The 25,062-nt window shown below is 42.0% G+C and overlaps 1 protein-coding gene across 1 annotated transcript; it reads left to right on the top strand.

Moving 5' to 3' along the window:
- Window positions 1-2,881: 2,881 nt before the first annotated feature.
- Window positions 2,882-13,561, top strand: bcl7bb (BAF chromatin remodeling complex subunit BCL7B b). Its single transcript, XM_034168171.1, has 6 exons — window positions 2,882-3,126; window positions 3,557-3,632; window positions 3,732-3,819; window positions 5,439-5,597; window positions 13,047-13,150; window positions 13,276-13,561. The coding sequence occupies exons 1-6, from the start codon at window positions 3,014-3,016 to the stop codon at window positions 13,345-13,347; spliced, it is 612 nt and encodes a 203-aa protein (XP_034024062.1). The 5' UTR covers window positions 2,882-3,013; the 3' UTR covers window positions 13,348-13,561.
- The last annotated feature ends 11,501 nt before the right edge of the window (window positions 13,562-25,062 follow it).

The raw sequence follows: 25,062 nt of genomic DNA, 5'->3' as shown, positions 1-25,062 counted from the left end.
TCTGTTAGTGGACATAACTACAAGGGCATGGGACACCGCTCTGATGCAGGTTACCTTCCCTAGTCAAGTCTCATACCCATTTACAGCTGGGTGGACTGATAGTGCAGATGAAATTTCATGTACATGGACACAGACAGATAGCATGAGCAGGAATGAGACTTGGCAAACCCAGGTCTACAAATAGGTAGTCTAACTCCTCAACTCAGTTAAATGGCCTATCTCCCAATATTAAACTGCATTCATTTAGTATTTTGTGCAGTTTGAAATGGTGAATTCATGATTTTAAGTGAACTGGTTCATTTACGCTTTCAAGTGTGAAGTACTGTAGATTAATTTGCCCATTTGAGGCAAACAGTCCTGTTTCTGCCATCACTGTGTGTAGAATTATTCAGTAGGGGGGCTTCCACTCTAAATTCCACTCCAGTGTTTATGCCTATAGGATGTGAAAGCTGAGCATTTAGAAAATATCATTCCACAGAGATGGCTCTCACTAAAGTGGTGAATGATCTTCTGCTTGCAACTGATTCAGACACTACAGTTCTGGTGCCGTTAGATCTTAGTGCTGCGTTTGATACCGTGGATCATCATATTCTACTTGATAAATTGGAGAATCATTTTGGGATTACTGGGAGTACTCTTGCATGGTTGGCATCATACCTAACCAGTCGTTCTCACTGTGTCTTGTACAACAACACTACCTCTAACCTTACCCCTTGGGCACATATTGCAGTGTTTTGGGATTACCTTCCATAGTTATGCTGATGATACTCAGTTGTACATGCCGATAACTGCTGGTAATCTCATCCACATAAAATCCTTAGAAGGTTGCCTTGCATCATTGAAAAGCTGGATGCCTAGCAATTTCCTACTTTTAAACTGTGACATGACTGAAATGATGGTTCTTGGTCCAGTGAGACATCAGCATCAATTTGACCAGCTAATGCTTAACCTAGGCTAACCTGTGTCACACATCATACTGACAAAGTGAGGAACCTTGGGGTAATTTTTTATCCTACGTTGTCCTTTTGACCTACACATTAGAGATATTACAAGGACTCCTTTCTTCCACCTACAAAATACAGCGAAGATCCGTCCCATCCTGTCTATGGCTGATGCTAACACCCTGATTCGTGCGTTTGGCTCTTCCAGATTGGACTACTGTAATGTTCTATTTTCCGGTTTACCGTAGTCCAGCATTAGGTGTCTTCAATTGGTTCAAAATGCTGCTGCCAGACTATTGACAGGAAGCAGAAAGTTCCATCACATTACACCCATTTTGGCATCTCTTCACTGGTTTCCTGTCTCTGTGAGGTCAAATTTTAAGGTTTTGCTGTTAACCTATAAAATTATTGACGGACTGGCACCTCCCTACTTAGCTGACCTAATGAAACCCTATTTACCAGCCAGGGCTCTGCATTCTCAGGGTGGAGGACTACTTTGTGTCCCTAGAGTGAATAAAAAGTCTGCGGGTCACAACGTTTTCTCTTATCATGCTCCTGTTCTGTGAAATGATCTCCTTGCAGAGATAAAACAGTCAGATTCTGTGGAGACTTTCAAGTCCATACTTAAGACACATTTATTTTCCATTTCGTATGGCTAGCATACTGGCATAGTATAGTACTACGCTTCCTAACCTTTTAAATTCATTTTATTAGCAACAGAACAGGTATCTGTCTCAGCTTTATCTAAATTGATGGCGGGATCCCATGCCTGAAGTTGTTGTGGCTGATGTTGTGTTTTTTTTCCAAACTTTATAAAACTTTGTTAAACTTTGTAAAAACCTTGAAACTGTTAGAATGGCCTAAACAATAGGTCACCCCTTTGAGTCTGGTCTGCTTCAGGTTTCTTCCTCAATATCATCAGAGGGACTTTTTCCTTAACACTGTGGCCTGTGTGCTTGCTCTAGGGGTTGGTAAGGTTAGAGCTTACTTGTGTGAAGCACCTTGAGGCAGCTTTATTGTGATTTGGCGCTATATAGATGTAACAAATATAAATGTAGTCCAAAGTCCTCTTTTCAGATGAAAGTAAATCTTGCATTTCATTTGGGAATGAATGTCCCAGAGTGGAGGAAGAGTGGAAAAGGCCAGAATCTTGCTTGAAGTCAAGTATGACACACAAAGGCCACAGGTGGGAATTGATCCCATGACTTTCTTGTTGTGAGTCAACAGTGCTAAGCACTAAGCCACTGTACTGCCGGCTTATCATCAATTAATTTAAATTTAGCAATATGGCTCAGTGCACTTATTATCTATGTCTGTGAGTTTGAACATTTCTGTACTACGTGGGTAAATGCTATGGAGTATTTAATATGAACTCCTGATATTGTTTGAAATACAAAAGTGAAAAGGGCATAACCAGGCTTTGCACCAGTTAACATTCCCAAATTGTGAATGTCAGGAGAATTTTCCTTTGGAGGAAATCGTATTACAGCCTTGAAGTACTTTAAATAAATGTTTCTTTGTACATTTAATGTCTGTTAATTCTGTCCCACCAACTTTTTAACAAGGTACTTGAATATAATTTTTTTTTGTGTGTGTTTGACATTTCAGTCCCTCAGTAATAACTCTGAGGACAGCTTTTATTACAGAGGGCAAATCCTTTGTATTTTATGTAAAAAGATTGTAGCCAGGTTCTTTTGATTTAAAGTTGCATTTTCAAGATTTAGAAAAACTTTATATCAAAATGTACATGTATACGTATACATGCATACATAGGCCGTATATAAATAATACTGGTATAACACAAGAAGCGGTACTTTCCATGTGGTCCTAAATAAAGTAAGGATTAAAAAAAGCACACATCAATCAAAGAAAAGGTTAGGAAACGATAACTCACAATTATTCTTCGATTACACACACAGACAAAAAAAAAACAAAACAAAACAAACAAACAAAAAACTGGACCCAAACTGGAGCATCGTCATGTCAGCTGGATAACACAATAACTAAGACGCAGAAATCTCGCGAGATCGCCGCGGTGGGGTTCAGTCTTAAGTTTTCAGAGGCATCTGTAGATGAATCATAGCAGCATCAAGATGTCCGGACGATCAGGCCGAGCCGAGACCCGAAGCCGCGCTAAAGACGACATCAAAAAGGTGCTGGCGGCCATCGAGAAAGTGCGCAGATGGTATGTATTGTGTCTGGGGGACAACATGGAGGGAAATATGTTAACTAGACTGTATCCTGATATCTGCTGCGTCGCTCAACAAACTTCAGTCGGAAAGTTAGATGATTGACTGCATTTCTAACCAATCTCTGCTCGCGTTTTAGAGGAGAGGCGGTGCAAAGCGAGTTTTTTTTCCGCCCATAGCTGTCAATATGGCTACAGCCTGGCGCGCTGTTCGCTGTCTAAAGAGGACTTCTCTCTTTAATACTGAGAATAAAATAGTGAGCACGTTGAACAGATTCAACCCGTTTTAACTGCGGTGTCACGCTCCTGTTAATGTTGACGAAAAGAGCTACCGCCGAAAAGCTAAACGTTGTCATGTAACAGATTAGTGCCATAAAGCAAGAGCTCCTGTCGTACATCATTCAAACTAAACTAATCTCGTCCACAGGGAGAAGAAATGGGTGACGGTGGGTGACACCTCCTTACGCATATTCAAATGGGTGCCGGTGACAGAAACCAAGCAGGTGGGGGATTCTGCCATGTCAAACTCACTGCTGCTTTTTTAAATACCTGTGTGGTGATCGAGTATTCTGCTGTGATCTGATAATCTACTGTGTTATCAGATATACCGCACCAAATCGACAAGTGGAGATGTACGAGGGCTGAAAGATGTGGTCTTGGAAAACACAAATTCTTTGCTGGATTTCACAGGTAAGTCGTGCTGGTTTAGTTTTCAAAGACAGATTACTGTATGAAAAACAGGAAACTCTGAGCCACTGCGGTCATAAGCGGCTCTAGCGTGGGGTTGTAGCCCCTTCCAAGAATTGCAGTACCTCCACCGAAACATCAGAGAAATTGTTGACTTGTGTGCTTCAAAATCTTGTGTTTTAAACCTCAGTTTCTCATATTCTCTAGAACCAATACTCTTCATAGAACTTTTGTAATATTGTCTTTTCTCTGCACTTGGATCATTTAAGAAAGTTCATAATTGCTTACTTTTTTAAGATATTCATTCAGTTTGCTTTGATTGTATGGTGAAAATGGGAAATCTGAAGACAGCAGTGCAGCATTGACATTGAGTGAGGGAGAATGGCACTGCCTAAAGTATGAGACACTCAGAGTGTGCATACGTCCACCAAGGCCAAATATGGCTTAAAGCTTCTGGATCCAAATATGTTCTGGATTAAATTCAGACCAAAATCCCTCATTTTCTATCCATCAGATCACCAAATTTCATCAATGTCCTCTCACAAAGTTTTGAGTTACATGTTGCTAATGACAAGCATTCTTCCGGATGTTTGTCCCAAAATATATTTCAGATGACCTCCAAAACTAAATCACTTGTTTCTAGGAACATTATCTGTTTGGTCACAAAATTTCATTACTTTTTGAATTATCCTGCTAATAGACAAACAGACAAAGTCCAGTGAAAACTTTACCTCCTTGGTAGAAGCATCTACCTAAAATTGTTACAAGATGTCTAATTTTTCCATTATTATTTTCAACTTTAGTTGTCCATCTTTATTGTACATTTTGTGTCGGGTCACGTGTCAATGTGTCCCAAAGTTGAGCAACTTAAGGGTTCATTGTTTTCTCAAGAACACTGACAATCAGCTGTATTTGGAGATTGAACCCACTGAATATTTGTTTTGTGGCCAACCTACTCTACCAACTGAGCTATAGGGACATGAATTCTATATTAAGGTTTTCAAAATTTGTAGTATCTTTGTTTCTGCCATCCATGTTATTAAAGGAGGACCCAGATTCATGAAAGTCAGTACCAAGAAAGCCTGGGCCTGTCAAGAGGAAAAACAATATTAATAATGAATAACTATGGTGCCACCACTAGTACACCCCAAATTCACATTTTTACATGTTTTATTTATTTATAATATATAGTTTGTGTATTTATTTTCTTCATTTTGGTGCCATGTTTCCCCACAGCATTCAGCATTATGTCATTATATACATTGAAAACATAGCATTGTGATGCTGTACATTCTGTATGTTTATCTCTTTTACACACATGTATTATTGCGTTGCTCACCTGATAATTAAATGTAGTGACAGTTAAATTCACAAGTCATTTTAGCCAAAGATGTGCTCTGTAGCCTCAAAGGTTTGTGACATCTGAGTACAGGATAAAGTTTGTTGTTTATGTCCATTACATGATCGGTGCATGGGTTGGGCCATATTAAGAACCAACTGCTTATGTGAGGATGTGTGGGAGGGTAAAAAAAAAACCCAGCTGATACCAGATCACAAGACTGGTCTTGTTTGAAGAAGATGTCCCCTGATGTTCTGCGCAATTCCTGTTCTCTGTACTTCAGATGAAAACAGCAACCAGAGCTTTATGTCTGATGTTTACCAGCCTAAGATGGATAACAGCAGCAGCAACTCCAGTTCACAGCAGGTCAGCCCCCCGCATACTTCCAGCCTCCGTACTGAAGACTCTCAGCCACCAATGCTGGGCCAGGAGACTGTGGATGGTATGTGGATGGGTGTTTGTGTTCATCATCTTACTCTGTTTTAAGAAGTATTCAGATTATTATAATTATCTCATAATGGATTTAAAGGATGTTTACTTTTTTAAACTATCTTAGTCACATGGAAATTCTAGTTTTTTGACAACCATCACTTTGTGATGGAAAAAAACCTGTACCTTGATTTAAGTTAACATGACATATTTTAATGAAAGATAATACCACATTAGGTTTGAATCTCCATCGGGATCACAGATTACTATGTTCAGAAATAGATCATAGTGTTTCCTGTGTAGGGACAAAGACACGAGGAAATCCCAACAATAAAAACAAATATGGCTGCTCTTTGTGAGGAATCTTGTGTGGCTGAAAAAATGAAAATATGCCCATTTTATGGCACAAAAACTGTGTAGCATGACAATATCAATGCAAAGATTTGGGACAAAATTTAGAGAGGTATTTGTACTATTTTTCCTCTGTGTTGTGTTTCCCCCTTGGGGTGTGAACTCACAATCTCCTGGACGGGAAGCAGGCACTCTAACCACGAGGCTAATACCCATGAGCTGTAGCATCTGCCACCGCTTTGGGGAGTGAAGTTTTCTGACTACATATGCACAGCACTCCGGCTTACCTCCGTGAGACTTATGCTGGCTCTAGTTTCTTTTTGCCAAGTAACATGTTGGCATCAGCGTTTAAAGTCACATGAGTGCAGGGCTTCATATGCTTACCCTAGAAGTAATTTGATAAGGACATTTAAGCAGGGGTGTAAGCAGCTCTCAGTTGAATGGAGTCAGAGCTCCATCTACTGGACAAACGGTGCAAGGACATTTTACATTGCCGACACAAACATTATTTCAGTAACTGTTCTGTTCATGAGAAATTATTGGCGTTCTATTGGCAAAATTTTGGCCGATAGTGAGTACTTTGGAAAAAGGCTTATATTGGCCGATAATATCAGCCGGCCGATATATCGGTCGGGCTCTACTTAATATATTTATACATTGTATAGGTTCTTGTTTGATTTTTAAATGGACCACAATGGAAATGTTTTCGCTTTCTTGTGTCATCCATGTATTTTTAATGTATTTACAGTTACATTATGCACTTACATTGAACTTACCAAATAAAATCACATGCACATGCACTCACACTTTTAATATAAAGCTGATTTACTGCCCCTGCTGGAATGATGTGTTAGTTCAGTTAAATTACTGATGTCTCCAAAAATATTTGTCCTATCAACTTTCCGTTTTTGCAGTGTTTATCCTTGACCCAAAATACATAAGCATGCCAAATGGCAAAAGCCAGCTCTTTCCGTTCCTGCGTGATCAAAGCCATACACACACAGAGGCCACTTTGCTATTTATATATTTATATATATATATATATATATATATATATATATATATATATATATATATATATATATACACGAGGTCTGTTAGAAAAGTATCCGACCTTTTTATTTTTTTTTTCAAAAACCTGATGGATTTGAATCACGTGTGCTTGCATGAGCCAACCTTGAACCTTCGTGTGCATGCGTGATTTTTTTTTTCACGCCTGTCGGTTGCATCATTTGCTTGTAAGCAGCCTTTGTGTGAGGATGGGTGTTGTGTCTCGTCGTTTTTTCTTTGCAAGGAAATGGCGGAACGACTGGAGCAGCGCGACAACATCAAATTTTGCCACAAACTGGGCAATAGCCAGGTGGAAACCATTTGGATTATTCAGACGGCTTTCGGTGACAATCCTCTGGACATCACACAGATTAAGGAGCGGTACAACCGGTTTAAAGACGGCCGCACAACGGTGGAGGGCGCGCCGCGCGCTGATCGGCATCAACATGCTGAAATGACCGGATCATTTCCAAAGTGAACGCTGTGATGTGGGACCATTGTGTGATTATCCGAGGAATTGCGGAAGAGGTGGACATCAGCACTTTTTCGGCACATTCCACTGTGAAAGAAGATTTTGCCATGAAAAGAGTGGCAGTGAAATTCATCGGCACAAAGCTGATGGCGCAGCAACAGCGCCTCCGTGTTGAAGCCTCACAGGACATGCCCTGACATGTCCAGCTTGTCCACAATTTCTCGGATAGTCACACAACTGAAAAGCCACTGAAAGCCGTCTGAATCTTCCGAATGGTTGAGCTGAGCATGTTACAACATGTCCTGTGAGACTTTAACACGGAGGCGCTGTTGCTGCGCCATCAACTTCGTGCCGATGAATTTCGCCGCCACTCTTTTCATGGCAAAATCTTCTGTCACAGTGGAATGTGCCGAAAAAGTGCTGACGTCCACCTCTTCCGCAATTTCTCGGATAATCACACGATGGTCCCACATCATCACAGCGTTCACTTTGGAAATGATCTGGTCGTTTCAGCATGTTGATGCTGATCGGCGCGCCCTCCACCGTTGTGCGGCCGTCTTTAAATCGGTTGTACCGCTCCTTAATCTGTGTGATGTCCAGAGGATTGTCACCGAAAGCCGTCTGAATAATCCGAATGGTTTCCACCTGGCTATTGCCCAGTTTGTGGCAAAATTTGATGCAGTCGCGCTGTTCCAGTCATTCCGCCATTTCCTTGCAAAGAATAAACGATGAGAGACTCCACCCATCCTCACACAAAGGCTGCTTACAAGCAAATGACGCAACCGACAGGTGTGGAAAAAAATCACGCATGCACACGAAGGTTCAAGGTTGGCTCATGCAAGCACACGTGATTCAAATCCATCAGGTTTTTGAAAAAAATAAAAAGGTCGGATACTTTTCTAACAGACCTCGTGTGTGTGTGTGTGTGTGTGTGTATATGTATGTATGTATGTATATATATATATATATATATGTATATATATATATAATATTAGTATCTGCCATGAGAGTCCGAAGCTGTATTTTCCTACATATTGCAGGCACACTAAAAATCAGTCCATTTTGCATGTTTGACAAGTTAACAGCTCTGCTGTGCATTAAAGAGAGAGAAAAAAAAAATCAAAATTATTAAAAGCTACTCCTTACAGTTTTATTGGCATTTTTTTCCCCCCAAAATTAAGTAAAGCGCCTTGAGGCAACTCTGTTGCGATTTGGTGCTACATAAATGAAAATAAATTAAAATTAAGTATCAACATTTCATAATTTTTAGTGATTATTTGTGCACATTTTTTGGTGTCACCTACACTTTAAGGCCATTTAAGTTAAATATGATGCAATTGTCATATTTTGTTCATTTTATGTTATACATATTTCATGCCATTTGATGCATGGGTCATAGACAGTGATTAAAAAGTTAAATAACGTTGACTAGACATAACATGAACCACCCAAAAGGAGGAGGAAACAGACTTTAATCTGTATAATAAAGTATTCATTTCTGAATGTAACAGCACACAGCCGCCTGCTTCAGACTTTTTTTCTGAACTGAAATTTAATTTGCAGTTCCACTGGCGAGAGAGAGAGAGACAGACTGAGACTGGCCTTTGTACACACGCAAAGAAGGGAGTGCTTTGGACACAGACAATTTAAGTCACTGACTGGCAATCTGTTTTTAAAAAGTTACACTAATAATCAGTCGACCTCTAGTGATAATGTGTTCTTAAAACGTGTGGTCTGTGCTGAATGCAGGCACTGAGCTGCCTGCTTACTCAAACACAGCACTTCACCTCCTAAAAGTAGCTGTCTACTCTGTGCTGCTCCTTGGCCTTTTCCAGTTGTGGCAGTCATCAGCACTATGACAGCTGTGTGCTGGATCATGCTCAGAAAATCACGACACATGGTCTTAATGCTGTAGGTGTAACTGTAATTTTAAATTGTGAGTAGGGATTATTATTGTGAGTGTGTGAGTACATGTGGTACATCCAGGTCTTGACCAACAGCAACAGTTTATACCCCCTTGAACTTTTACGCATTTTCATTTTTTTTTATGTCAAAACAGACAACCAAAAAAAGAATTCTGACTTGTTTATATTCAGTTTAAGAAGATGATGCCCTTTCAACTCACAACGAAAAGAAACATCTACAAAATCACGTTAAATAAAAATGTCAAAGCCCAAACAATGAGGTATTGTTAGAATTCAACTGAATCATGACTTTTACAGCCAGTTTTTTATAAGTCAGAGGATGGACATGTGAACATTTCCAAGTCACTAAATATGTTTTGGACTTAATTCACATCAATTACTAAGAAATACAAACAATATGGTATTGTATGGTTAATCTCTCAAATAGGCAGTTCTTAAAAAGAAGGGGGATCACCAGTCACAGCTTCATGGTAGAGAATGGAGAAGGATTTTCATGCAGGAAAACTAATCATTTCCATGATCGAGTCTCCCATGTTCCTTCTGGTAGATTGTTGCTGAAATTTCACACTGGCTTTCTGTATCCCTCTTCTGGCTTTATGGCTAGTGAGGGATAACATACAGTGCATCCAGAAAGTATTCACAGCCCTTTATGTTTTCCACATTTTATGTAACTGCCTTGTTCTAAAATGGATGAAATTCATTTTTCCCCTCAAAATTCTACACACAATACCCCATAATGACGATAAGAAAAACTTTTTTTTTTTAGATTTTTGCAAATTAAAAATGGGGAAAAAAAAATGAAATCACATGTATGTAAGTATTCACAGCCTTTGCCATTAAGCTCAAAATTGAGCTCAGGTGTATCCTGTTTCCATTGATCATGTGACCTGATTTGGATTTTCAGTGGCAGATACTGGGAGACTAGTCAGGAATGAAGTAAAGAAGAATGCAGCAATGTACAGAGACATCCTGGATGAAAACCTGCTCCATAGCGCTCTTGACCTTAGACTGGGGTGACTGTTCATCTTTCAGCAGGACAATGACCCTCAGCACACAGTAAAGATATCAAAGGAGTGGCTTCAGGACAACTCTGTGAATGAGTGGTCCAGCCAGAGTCCAGACCTGAATCTGAATGAACATCTCTGGAGAGATCTGAAAATGCCCAATGCTCCCCATCCAACCTGATGGGGCTTGAGAGGTGCTGCAAAGAGGAATGGACAAAACTGTCCAAAGATAGGTGCACCAAGCTTGTGGCATCATATTCAAGAAGACCTGAGGCTGTAATTGCTGCCAAAGGTTGTGAATACTTATGTACATGTGATTTCTTAGTTTTTATTTTAAATAAATTTGTAAAAATTAAAAAAAAAATTGTCATGTTGTCATTATGGGGTGTTGGTAGAATATTACGGGAAAAAATGAATTTACTCCATTTTAGGATAAGGCTGGAACATTAACAAAATATGGAAAAAGTGAGGCGCTGTGAACTTGTCGTATACGAGGTCTGTCCAAAAAGTATCAGACCTTTTTATTTTTTTCAAAAACCATATGGATTTGAATCGTGTGCTTGCATGAGCCAACCTTGAACCTTCATGCCCATGCGTGATTTTTTTCACGCCCGTCGGTTGCATCATTCGCCTGTGAGCAGGCTTTGCGTGAGCACTGGTCCTCCCCTCTCGTTGGATTTTCATTGCGAGGTGGAACAATTTGGAGCTTTGCTGCATCAAAGTTTTCTAGAAACTGTGAGAGACAGCCAGGTGGAAACCATTCGGAAGATTCAGGTGGCTTTCGGTGATGATCCTATGGGCATCACACAGACTAAGGAGCGTTACAACCGGTTTAAAGACGGCGCATAATGGCGGAGGGTGCGCCGCGCTCCGATTGGCCATCGACATGCTGAAACGACCAGATCATTTCCAAAGTGAACGCTGTGTTGATCAGCGACGTCGTCTGACTACCAGAGAAATTGCAGAAGAGGTGGACATCAGCACTTTTTCGGCACATTCCATTGTTACAGGAGATTTTGTAATGAAAGACGTGCGGAAGTTGGAAGTCTCACAGGACATGTTGTGACATGTCCAGCTCTTACACAATTCCTCGGATACTCACTCGACTGAAAAGCCACCGAAAGCCGTTTGAATGTTCCGAATGGTTTCCACCTGGCTGTCTCTCACAGTTTCTGGAAAAATTTGATTCAGCGCTGCTCCAATCGTTAAGACATTTTCCTCGAAATGAAAATCCAACGAGGGGGGAGGACCGGTGCTCACTCATAGCCTGCTCACAGGCGAATGACGCAACCGACAGGCGTGAAAAAACTCACGCATGCACATGAAGGTTCAAGGTTGGCTCATGCAAGCACACATGATTCAAATCCATAAGGTTTTTGAAAAAAAATAAAAAGGTCTGATACGTTTTGGACAGACCTCGTATACACTCAACAAAAATATAAACGCAACACTTTTGGTTTTGCTCCCATTTTGTATGAGATGAACTCAAAGATCTAAAACTTTTTCCACATACACAATATCACCATTTCCCTCAAATATTGTTCACAAACCAGTCTAAATCTGTGATAGTGAGCACTTCTCCTTTGCTGAGATAATCCATCCCACCTCACAGGTGTGCCATATCAAGATGCTGATTAGACACCATGATTAGTGCACAGGTGTGCCTTAGACTGCCCACAATAAAAGGCCACTCTGAAAGGTGCAGTTTTATCACACAGCACAATGCCACAGATGTCGCAAGATTTGAGGGAGCGTGCAATTGGCATGCTGACAGCAGGAATGTCAACCAGAGCTGTTGCTCGTGTATTGAATGTTCATTTCTCTACCATAAGCTGTCTCCAAAGGCGTTTCAGAGAATTTGGCAGTACATCCAACCATCCTCACAACCGCAGACCACGTGTAACCACACCAGCCCAGGACCTCCACATCCAGCATGTTCACCTCCAAGATCGTCTGAGACCAGCCACTCGGACAGCTGCTGGAACAATCTGTTTGCATAACCAAAGAATTTCTGCACAAACTGTCAGAAACCGTCTCAGGGAAGCTCATCTGCATGCTCGTCGTTCTCATCGGGGTCTCGACCTGACTCCAGTTCGTCGTCGTAACCGACTTGAGTGGGCAAATGTTCACATTCGCTGGCGTTTGGTTGGCACGTTGGAGAGGTGTTCTCTTCACGGATGATGCGAAGGAGATGTGTTGCACTGCATGAGGCAAATGGTGGTCACACTAGATACTGACTGCTATCCCCCCCCCCCCCCCCCAATAAAACAAAACTGCACCTTTCAGAGTGGCCTTTTATTGTGGGCAGTCTAAGGCACACCTGTGCACTAATCATGGTGTCTAATCAGCATCTTGATATGGCACACCTGTGAGGTGGGATGGATTATCTCAGCAAAGAAGAAGTGCTCACTATCACAGATTTAGACTGGTTTGTGAACAATATTTGAGGGAAATGGTGATATTGTGTATGTGGAAAAAGATTTAGATCTTTGAGTTCATCTCATACAAAATGGGAGCAAAACCAAAAGTGTTGCGTTTATATTTTTGTTGAGTACACGACAGGTTTTGTGCAGGATTGTTTTATGTAATTATGTTAGACCCATGCTTTTTTCAAACCTGCATTAATGTGGTCATAATTCCACTCCTTCCTGTGGCTGCAGATACAGTTCATTCTGGACATGAAGGCACCGATGAGCCTCCTACTCTGATCAAGGAGGTCCTCCTTTCTTCGGGAAGTGCAAGAAGGAGCATCGCAAACACACAGGTTCATTTCCTGAGCATGGGTTCTGAGCAGTGTTTTCTTGACTCCATATTAATAAACACAAAATTTGTTTCTAACTATTTGATTATTTCAACAACCCATTTAATGTTATCAACTTCTGTCAACAGGAAGAACTGGATGAATCAGGAGCACCACCTTTAAAGAAGATATGCACAGGAGAAAACTCTGTTCTGAGATAGTTTATTTGTGATATCAGTTTTTGTCAAACTATACCTGGCCCCAGTTTGTTCCCATCTGTAGTTACGCTTTCCGAAGTTATTCTGAAATTCACTTGACACATTTACTCAAATGTCTCTCATTAAAGTGGAAAAATTAGACTGCAAAATATTTGCAAAAATACTTGAGAGATTTAAGATGATGCTATTTTACTTGATTTCTAAAGTTAATGGAGCAAACTTTACAAAATTGCTGTGCTATGTCATTTTTAACTTCATACGTTAAGCAGTCATTTTTCCAATTTATTATGACTACGACAGTATGCTGTGATTGGCTGATTTCTGGTCTAATATTTTCCCATATCAGACCTTTACCATGACAATCGGTCTGGATTGCATATCAGATTTGCAACTTTGTTTACAATTTTCACAGCACAAAATAAAACACAAAGCGAACAAAGAAATTGAGTGACAAAGAGGACCATTCTCCAAGCTAATTTTATTACACTGACAGTTTTGGATTGAAGGAATTAACAGCAAATGAGCTTGAAGTACACATGCAAAATGAAGACCAACAAGATGAAAACACAGCTCCGAACAGCCCTATAATAAACAAATTATTAAGCTCAGTCTGTACGGGAATATCAGACCTCTGTCTTTTTTGTACTGTCAAGTAGGGCTGCCACAAATGATTATTTTGATAATCGACTAGTCAGCGATTATTTTTGCGATTAGTCGATGAATCAGATCATACGTAAATTGTGGCTTAATGCACCAGCATGCAGCTGCTCTTATATAACCATCATTAGCTTCAAGGTTGAAGTGTTTAAGGTATATGCTAACTAAAAATAAAGACAGTTAAGATGATAGTTCATTCAACTTTTACTTTGGTACCAAAGTTGTTCATTGAAGAGGAATGTATTTTTTAGCACTATAAGATAGCATAATAAATCATTAGCGTTATCACATTTCCTATTCAAACATGACCGCTGTTATAACATTACAGCAAACACAAATGTGTGCTAAGGCTAATTAAATCTTCATCTTTGCATTGCACATTTTTTCTCTTTAATTTGGTTGAAATGCTCCCTAATTTTTGAGCTTCATTGCTGGCAAACCATGATACTGTATTGGGGATAACTTTTCCAATGACATCACAGCTGACCCGGATTACCACTACTGCGCATGTGCATCAAGGACAGAAAGGCAGCGGAAGATACAGCAGCAGTTTTGAGAGAAAAACAAAGCTTAAAAAGAAATAAATGATTACATTGATTATTAAATTAGTCGGCAACTATTTTGATAGTCGACTAATCATGGCAGCCCTACTGTCAAGACATCAGTGTGATATTTTCCCGTACATAGTAATCCTTTAATACAGTACCATATTCACCTATTGCATGTATCTGGCTTTCTGATAGCTAAATGTTTTTGATTTATTACAGCATGTACTCTTCATGCAGTTGAATATTAGTTTTGCATGTTTGCCTAATCTTTTTCTATGATTTTTTTTTTTTTTTAAGGTTCTGCAGTACATTTTGAAAATGTGCTTCAGCTTACACAGTCCAATGTTTAAATGTGCTATTGTATAATATGTTTATTTCTGGAATAGACTTTCTTTTGGTTTACAGGAAAGGAAAGAATAAAATATTATTTATTATTGTACATTTTACTTGTGTTTAGAACAGATTACTTTTGCAAACAATTATATACTGTATGTTTTTCAATGTTACTGCTGTGGCATTAGGACGAGTTCACATCATAGCACGCAAACTCACATGGTTTCATATAGAGGGTTTTCAATCACGTGACTGATTTGCTGCAGGACAGGTGCCATCTCCATTCTGGATTACAAGGAGGCTGGCGCATGATAGAAAAATGGAGAGAATATATGGTTATTACGATGCTTTAAATCCTCGAGATAAAGCTATTTATCGTGATAGATGTGTAGCAGTTGGTTCGGTGGATCCGTATCTTGTCTGATTTTTAAATAATTAATTTGCATTTTATTGCATGAAATAATTATTTGATCACCTACCAACCAGCAAGAATTCTGGCTCTCACAGACCTGTTAGTTTTTCTTTAAGAAGCCCTCCTATTCTGCACTCTACCTGTATAAACTGCACCTGTTTTAACTTGTTACCTGTATAAAAGACACCTGTCCACACACTCAATCAATCCCACTCCAACCTATCCACCATGGCCAAGACCAAAGAGCTATCCAAGGACACCAGGGACAAAACTGTAGACCTGCACAAGGCTGGGGTGGGCTACAGGATAATAGGCAAGCAGCTTGGTGAGAAGGCAGCAACTGTTGGCGCAATTCTTAGAAAATGGAAGAAACACATGACTGTCAGTCTTTCCCGGTTTTGGGCTCCATGCAAAATCTCCCCTAGTGGGTTAAGGATGATTCTGAGAAAGTCCAGAGCAACACAGGAGGACCTGGTCAATGACCTGAAGAGAGCTGGCACCACATTCACAAAGATTACGTTAGTAACACACGACACCATCATGGTTTAAAATCCTGCAGGGCAGCAAGGTCCCCCTGCTCTAGCCAGCACATGTCCAGGCCCGTTTGAAGTTCACCAGTGACCATCTGGATGATCCAGAGGAGGCATGGGAGAAGGTCATGTGGTCAGATGAGACCAAAATAGAGCTTTTTGGAATCAACTTCAAGAACACCGTCCCATCCGTGAAGCATGGGGGTGGAAACATCATTTTTGGGGATGCTTTTCTGCAAAGGGGACAGGACGACTGCACTGCACTGAAGGGAGGATGGATGGGGTCACGTATTGTAAGATTCTGGCAAACAACCTCCTTCCTTCAGTAAGAGCATTGAAGATGGGTCATGGCTGGGTCTTCCAGCATGACAATGACCCCAAAACACAGCCAGGGCAACTAAGGGGAGGGGCTCCGTAAGAAGCATTTCAAGGTCCTGGAGTGGCCGAGCCAGTCTCCAGACCTGAACTCAAAAGAAAATCTTTGGAGGGAGCTGAAACTCCAAACCTGAAAGATCTGAAGAAGATCTGTATGGAGGACTGGAGCAAAATCCCTGCTGCAGTGTGCAAACTTGGTCAAGAACTACAGGAAATGTCTGAGCTCTGTAATTGCAAACAAAGGTTTCTGTACCAAATATTAAGGTCTGTTTTTATATGTGATCAAATACTTATTTCATGCAATAAAGTGCAAATTAATTATTTACAAATCATACAATGTGATTTTCTGAATTTTGTTTTTAGATTCTGTCTCTCACAGTTGAAGTGTATCTATGATAAAACTTACCGACCTCTCCATTCTTTGTAGGTGGGCTAAATCGACAGTGGATCAAATACTTGTTTGCCCCACTGTACATGTTATTATATATCAACCTTTTCTTCACCCTCCCTGGCTGGGAGGATGAAGGAAAGGTTGATAAACGTGGCACAGCAAGTCAGCAGGCTTTGCTGTGACCGATCGATCTCAGAGCTCAATCAAACATGATCAGATCGTTTCAGATGCTGTTGTGATGCCATCAGAATATGTAAATTGCAGTCAGATGGTTGTCAGATTACACATGGACTGCTGTCGGATAGGTGTCCCATCTCGACGGCGCCCGGAGAGTTTTGAACATGTGCATCACACTGTGGGCCGCTGGCCAATTTTGACCAACTGTGTCAACTTCCGCAGATGGCTGTCAGAACGTTTTGGAACTGAAATCTGACACTTTTTGGATGTGCGCCAATTCACAAGTCTGACGCCACTCTGCGTGATTCCGGCTATGTGTGACGGGGGTATAAATACTTGGGCAACATCATTGATAGAAAGCTCACATTTGAGGCCCAAGTGGATGCTGTCCTTTAGAAAACCCATTAGGGAATGTTCTTTTTGTGTAAACACTCGTCTTCAACCGCTTTTCCGGGTTTGGGTTGCGGGGCAACAGCTTCAGCAGGCGACCCCAAACTTCCCTTTCCCGTGCCACATTGACCACCTCTGACTGGGGGATCCCAAGGCGTTCCCAGGCCAGTGTGGAGGTGTAATTTCTCCACCGACTCCTGGGTCTTCCCCGGGGTCTCCTCCCAGATGGATGTGTCTGGAACACCCCCCTAGGGAAGCGGCCAGGGGGCATCCTTACCAGATGCCCGAACCAGCTCAGCTGGCTCCTTTCAACGCGAAGGAGCAGCAACTCTACTCCGAACTCCACACGGATGACTGAACTTCTCACCCTATCTCTAAAGCCCCTTTCACACCAGGGCTGTGTCATGTTGCTTCCTGTGGCATCATGATTTGCAGCAGGGAGCAGAGAGGAGGTGAGGACGTAGCCTGCAGGTTCTCTGCACAGAGGAATCAAAGTTCATAGTTTAGCTGCAGCCAGACTGTGCACTTTGATTTATCTTCTAGTTTATATTTGTTCTTGTGCTGAGCTGCAGCTCTGCACTCTGAATGCTGTTATAGTTTATCTTTCCTCCTTTGACCGCGAGATGCACGTGTGCGTGAATGAACCGTCCATGAGTAAATGTGGAGATGTCTGGAGTTATACTTGATGTGGACATGTTCTGTCTCTGGCAATCAGTCTGTGAGCAAGACTTGTGTCCTTTTTTAACACAGTGATGAGAGAGTTTGAGGGGAGAACAAGGAACTATTTGCCTGAAGCCAGACAGTTTTTTTTTTCTTTCTTTCTCTTAATTGTTCACATGTGCGCGCATGAACGAATCATCCGTGAGTGGACTGGAGATGTCCGGACTTTTTACTGGATGTGGACATGTCCTGTCTCTGGCAATCAGTCTGTGAGCAGGACTTATGTCCTTTATTTAACACAATGATGAGAGTTTGAGGGGAGAGCGAGGAGCACAGCCAGCCTTTTTTTTCTTTTAATTGTTCACATGTGCGCGCGTGAATGAACTGCCCGTGAATGGACTGGAGATGTCGGGACTTTTTACTGGATGTGAACATGTCCTGTCTCTGGCAATCAGTCTGTGAGCAAGACTTTTATGGATTTTATTTAAACACTTTTGTGAGAAAAGAGCGAGCAGCTGCAATCAGCATTTTTTTTTTTCTGTGCTCTTTTTTGAGCGTGTAGTTTCACTACATTGTGTACACGGTGTAAAAACAATCGTACATGATTTATACTTCACGAACAATGGAACACAGCAGGAATCATAAATTGGCATCGGATAATGTTGTCTTGTAAGGGTGTGGCTTCCAGTCACGCTGAGGACCGTCCTGTTGCTCTGACTTGCGCTGAAATCACTTAATTTCTGCGTTGAGCAGAGGATGCAAACAAAAATTAAACATTTTTAATTTTTGGCTCCCAATTTCCTTCGTCCTTTGCTTCCCTCGTGCTGTTGTGGCATTGAGTTGCATCGTCTCAGCACTAGGTTGCTTCCATGCGGCATCGTCATGACGACACGCGACACAACTGGAAGCAGCCCCGGTGTGAAAGGGGCTTAAGGGAGACACCAGCCACCCTCCTGAGGAAGCCCATTTCGACCGCTTGTACCTGCGATCTAGTTCTTTTGGTCATGACCCAACCCTCATGACCTTAGGTGAGAGTAGGAACGAAGATTGACCAGTAGATCGAGAGCTTCGCCTTTTGGCTCAGCTCCCTTTTCATTACAACACTACAGTAGAGCAAATGCAATACCGCCCCTGCTGAACCAATTCTCCAGGCAATCTCACACTCCATCGTCCCCTCACTTGTGAACAAGATCCCGAGGTACTTGAATGCCTTCACTTGGGGCAACGCTGTATTCCCTATCCAGAGTAGGCAATCCATTGTTTTCCTGCTGAGAACCATGGCCTGAGATTTAGAGGTTCTGATTTTCATCCCAGCCGCTTCACACTCGGCTGCAAACCGATCCAGTGAGTGTTGAAGGTCACCGGCCGATGAAGCCAACAGGACCACATCATCTGCAAAAGCAGTGATGAGACTGTGAGCCCACCAAACCGGAAACCCTCCTCCCCCAACGATGCTTCAGTATCCTATGAATATCACAAACTGGATTGGTGACAAGGCACAGCCCTGGTGGAGGCCAACCTCTAACGGAAATGAGTCCGACTTACTGCCAAGCACCCGAACACAGCTCTCACTTTGCAAGTACAGAGATTGGATGGCCCTGAGAAGGGAACCCCTCACTCCATACTCCCGCAGCACCTCCCACAGTATCTCCCGAGGTACCCGATTATACGCCTTCTCCAAGTCCATAAAACATGTAGACTGGGTGGGCATACTTCCAGGCACCCTCCAGGATCCTTGTGAGAGTAAAGAGCTTGTCGGTTGTTCCATGACCAGGACGGAATCCACATTGTTCCTCTTCAATCAGAGGTTCGACTATCGGCCGAACCCTCCTTTCCAGCACCATAGAGTAGACATTACCAGGGAGGCTGAGTAGTGTGATGCCCCTGTATTTGGCACACACTCTCTGGTCCCCCTTTTTAAATATGGGGACCACCACCCCAGTTTGCCACTCCTTAGGCACTGTCCCAGACCTCATGCAGTGTTGAAGAGACGTTTCATCCAAGACAATCCTTCCATACCCGGGGCCTTGCCACTGCGAAGTGGTTTGACTACCTTGGTGACTTCCACCAGGGAAATTGATGAAAATCCTCCATCAGCTTCCAGCTCTGCCCCTACTATAGAGGGCGCTCCGGTCTGATGCAGGAGGTCCTCAAAGTGTTCCTTCCAGCGCCAGATTACATCCTCAGTTGAGGTCAACAAAGTCCCAGCCTTACTGTAAACAGCTTGGATGGTTCCCCATTTTCCCCTCCTGAGGTGCCTCACGGTCCGCCAGAAGCACCTTGGTGCTGACTGAAAGTCCTTCTCCATGTTTGTTCTGAACTCCTCCCACATCCGCTGCTTTGCCTACCCCCACAGCAGAGGCTGCTGCCCTTTGGGCCTGTCGGTACCTTGCAACTGCCTCTGGAGTCCTCCAAGATAACATATCCTGGAAGGATTCCTTTTTCAGTCGAACGGTTTCCCTGACCACCAGTGTCCACCAAGGTGTCCAAAGTCCTCCCCGACCCTCTGATCCAACTCACTACCAGATGGTTATCAGTTGACAGCGCTCCCCCTCTTCACCCGAGTGTCCAGAACATGCACCTTCAAATCAGATGATATGATCACAAAATCGATCATCGATCTCCGGCCTTACCATGTACACTTATGAGCATCCTTATGTTCGAACATGGTGTTCGTTATGGACAGTCCGTGACTAGCACAAGTCCAGTAACAAACTACCATTCGGGTTTAGATCAGGGAGGCTGTTCCTCCCAATCACAACTCTCCAGGTGTCTCTGTCATTGCCCACGTGTGCGTTGAATTCCCCCAGCAGAACAACAGAGTCCCCCACCGCAGCCCTATACAGGACTCCATTCAGGGACTCCAAGAAGGCCGAATACTCCAAAATGCTGTTTCGTGCATATGCACAAACAGTCCCAGTTTTCCCCCCTGCCACCCAAAGATGCAGGGATTTGACTCTCTCGTCTACTGGAGTAAACTGCAACGTAGTTGCGCTCGGCCGGGGACTCGTGAGTATCCCCACACCCGCCTGGCGCTTCATCCCCTGGGCAACTCCAGAGAAGAATAAGGTCCAACCCCTATCAAGGAGAGTGGTTCCGGAGCCAAGGCTGTGCGTGGAGGCAAGGCCCACCAGATCTAACTGGTATTGCTCCACCTCCCGCACAAGCTCCAGCTCCTTCTCCCACAGTGAGATGACATTCCACACCCCCAGAGCTAGCCCCTGCCACCTGGGTCTGGTCCGTCGAGGCCCTCAATTTTCACTGCCACCCAAGGGACAACGCACCCGACACTAGCGGTTCCTCCTGCAGGTGGTGAGCCCACAGGTTGGAGATGGAAGATCCACGTTGCCTTTTCGGGCTGTGCCCAACTGGGCTCTGTGGCAAGCCCAGCCACCAGGCGCTCACTGACAGGCCCTACATCCAGGTCTGGCTCCGGATGAGGGCCCTGGGCTTCCTCCGGGCCGGGTCACATTTCCTCTACCTCGTTCTATCATGGTGTCTTGTTTACCATTCTTAGTCTGGCCTCTCGCCTGAGACCCATTTGCCATGGGAGACCCTACCAGGAGCACAAAGGCTCCAGACAACACAGCTCTCAGGTTCACAGTGGCACACAAACCTCTCCACCACGATAAGTTGATGGTTCACAGAGAGGCATTGTGTAAGCATGATAGTTTTAATGTTGACAGTGTTTTAATACAGATGTTTTATTTATGCTTTACTGACTCAGTCCTGACCTTCTCCTTGATGCTCTGGCTGCATCTCCTGACCCTAAAGAGCAGATACAAGCTTCAGAGTATGATTAAAGTATGCTGCACAATCATAGGCATACCCTTAAAACTGCACAGCCTTTTGGGGATTTAAAGATTTAAGTCATGAAAATAATTTTTTGGCACTATTATAATTTTATTTCTTAGCATTCCTTAGCACAAATACGAGATTCATAATATTATATTGCCAATATGATCAAAATTTGCAGTGTATGGAAATAGAATTGGTCAAAAGTCAAGCAATCAGATCCCATGACCTACACACTGCCAACACAGTTCAACAGCAGTTATGGAGTCCAGTCGGACAAATGAAATCTAGCAATGCAAGTACGTATATACTAATCAAACACCGAAAGTGATTTTTCACCGGACTAACAGCAGGCGATCACTGACAGGTGTCAGCCTTTTTGTGCACTCTCTGGATGGACAGTTCCTGTGCACGCGCACATGTGCGAGCACAGGACCGCATGCAGAGTGGCTGGTACAGTGTTTATGAACACATATACACTCAGCTGAGCGAAGATTTCGGCCACATGCGCACACTGCTTTGATCACCTATTCTACACACACATGTACACGCGCGCACTCTGTCATGTGAGACAAACACTGATGAGAGGTCAGTTTAGCTCTGGGAATGTGAGGACAAGCAGAGATTTGATTGAGTGGGTGACTGAGTGACAGCTCCAATGTCGGTGCCATCTGACAGCAATCTGTGTCATCTGACTGTTGTCTGAAATATGTTTGGGCTGCATCCTGCAGGTGTGCACGAGGCAGTCCAGATGCGTTCGGACCAAGGCTGATCACGTTTCTTTTCCTCCCAACTACGTCAGATTATGGCAATGTTTGCCGTGTCGGAATGGCTCCTCCACATTCTTGCTATGTGTGACTGGGGCTTTAAACACTAATGTGAAGTCAAACATCACCTTTTTATAATGGTATGACCTTTGACTGTGGATGACAAAGAAAATCAGACTTTTTTATGATGGCTATTTAGAGAAACCGGTGAAGGATACAGCTGTGGCTATATCCATCCATCTGTTATCTTTACTTGCTTACTCCAAGTAAGGGCCACGGGGGTGCTGGAGCCTATCCCAGCATTCATGAGGCATGAGACACCCTGGACAGGACACCAGTCTATCACAGGGCCACATGTAGACAGACAAACACATTCACACACAGCTGCAGTCAATTTAAAGTTTTTAAATCACCAGAGAACCTACACAAACATGGGGAGAACATGCAAACTCCACACAGAAAGGTCCCAGGTGGGAATTAAACCCACGCCCTTCTTACTGTGAGGCAACAGTGCTAACCACTAACCCACCAACTTTCTCTTGAATTCTCATTTAGAATGGTGGTTTCAAGGAACTGGTTAAGGATTCAGCTGTGGTTGTTATGAAACACTAATATGAAGTCATGTATATCAGTTTTATATTGGTAACAACCATCGACCTTGGATGCCACTGAAAGGGCAAACTCTTTTACAATGACTATTTTGAGGATTGTTCAGCGTACATGTACTGTATGTTACTAGAGGTTACATATCAACATTTTTTCTGATGAAAATGTATTGATGATGACTGATCATCATCAATTCTGTTTTCATTTTTAAAAGTATAATTGATCCCAAAAACAATGGGTTATGTATATCAATTAAGGTTTGCTTTTTAAAAAGTGTATTGTTTTCTTTGATTGATTTTATGTAGTGATTTATCAATTAAAAGGATCATGGAGAGTTGAGGTTTTTTGCAGCTGATCATGAAGGAATTTTTCAGTGTGGATTTCTCCACTGGTGAGCACTGACTGCTGGTCTCTCACAGTTTTTTTTATTAACTCCTCATTTATTTCTATGAAAAGTGATTGAAGATCAGAGATTTGTCCAACCATGGAAACCATTTTCAGAAACCATGGTTGGGTTTGTTTGTCTCCAGCCAATCCCACAATGCATTGCTCTCCAGTGCTCATGAAAAGGTTTATGGCTATTTCCAGGAATTGGTTCAAGATACACCTACGGTGAATGTTAAACACTAATGTGAAGTCTTACATCACTACTCCATACGGCACATGACCTTTGATGACCTTGAAAGGTAAAACTCTTAAAAAATGCTATTTCCAGAATTTGGTGTTTATGAATTCATCATTTATTCATTTCCATGAGTCTATATCATACATGTAAGGTGCATGTGTTATACTCTGTGAGTGTAACACGTTTCTACTTCGTTTTGTGATGATGGATGGTTTTCCTGAACTGGTTATATTTAATCAGGTGGAATAACAGATGGATCAAAGTGCCTTTCCGCTGGCTTTCATTGTTGAAGTAACATAGAGGTGATTTGTTTTTGAATTGAACCATCAAAATAAAGTGCAAACACGTTTTCCTGTATGTGTATTGAGAGAATATGACATTTCACCCATTCACTCATTTTCTGCTTTTGGTAAATAAAGAAGTGGGGATAATTCTGGGGTTGTTTCCAATCTGTGACATTGTTCCACTATTCTTTGCCCTGTCAGATTTTATTGTTATGACATCATTATTTTTCCTGATCTCTGCAAAGTTGTAATAAGTATGAATTTCCTTTTAAAATGCACACAACGGATTATTCTCCTGTGAAGAAAACAGTGTTCAAATCAGCCAGAATGTCATCTGTCATTTTCATGAAACATCATGACACCTGACAGAACATCACTGAGATCAGAGAACATGGAAAAGACGCTTGGCTGTCGATACAGAAGCTCATTTTAGTGTGAAATCAGACCAAAGCCATCACATTAAGGGTTGTGCATAAATTACACAGCCCAGTGTAAATGTGTTCAAACCTTGGATTATAGCGTAGTGCTTCTCAATTATTTTCTGTTACGCTTCCCTAGGAAGAACACCACTCTCTGCCGTGACTGTATCATTTGTAGTAGTATCATTTGTCCATGAAATTGTTATAAGTACACCTCTGCGTAACATTGTATCCTTATTAACATTAAAGAAAAAGAACTATAGATCAACTTTCAGCAAAGAATAACGTTAACATTTTTTAGTCTAACAGAAAAAAATTGCATCACTTTGCTTGAAATGGAAAAAAAAAAATCCTTAAACTATAAACATTTTTTGACCGACTGCCATTTGATACTGAAAAACAAAATTAAATGAAATTAATAAATAATAAATTCAAATTGATCAGAACTCTTACTCAGGAGCACAATATATAAAACACTTTAAGACAAAACAAAATTGAATAAAACAATTTGTGCTGATTTTTTTGTAATGATTTATTGTGATTATTTATTTTTGCAGCACTTGCATCATCTAGCATGACAGAGACCATTTCTGCTGCTGCTCAGCTCCTCTGCTGACGGTGCTCGCTGGTCTACTGAAGCAGCATTCACAAAGCGGGATGATTGCTGGCAATTTTCAGCACGTTTTCGCTGGAAAAATACGCAAGCGGCTTATCTGCGTGATTGAGGTTGTAATGTCTTTAAATTTTTT

Source organism: Thalassophryne amazonica, chromosome 4 (assembly GCF_902500255.1).
Source record: "Thalassophryne amazonica chromosome 4, fThaAma1.1, whole genome shotgun sequence".
Taxonomy (NCBI): domain Eukaryota; kingdom Metazoa; phylum Chordata; class Actinopteri; order Batrachoidiformes; family Batrachoididae; genus Thalassophryne; species Thalassophryne amazonica.
This window is presented reverse-complemented; position numbering and strand designations above follow the sequence as displayed.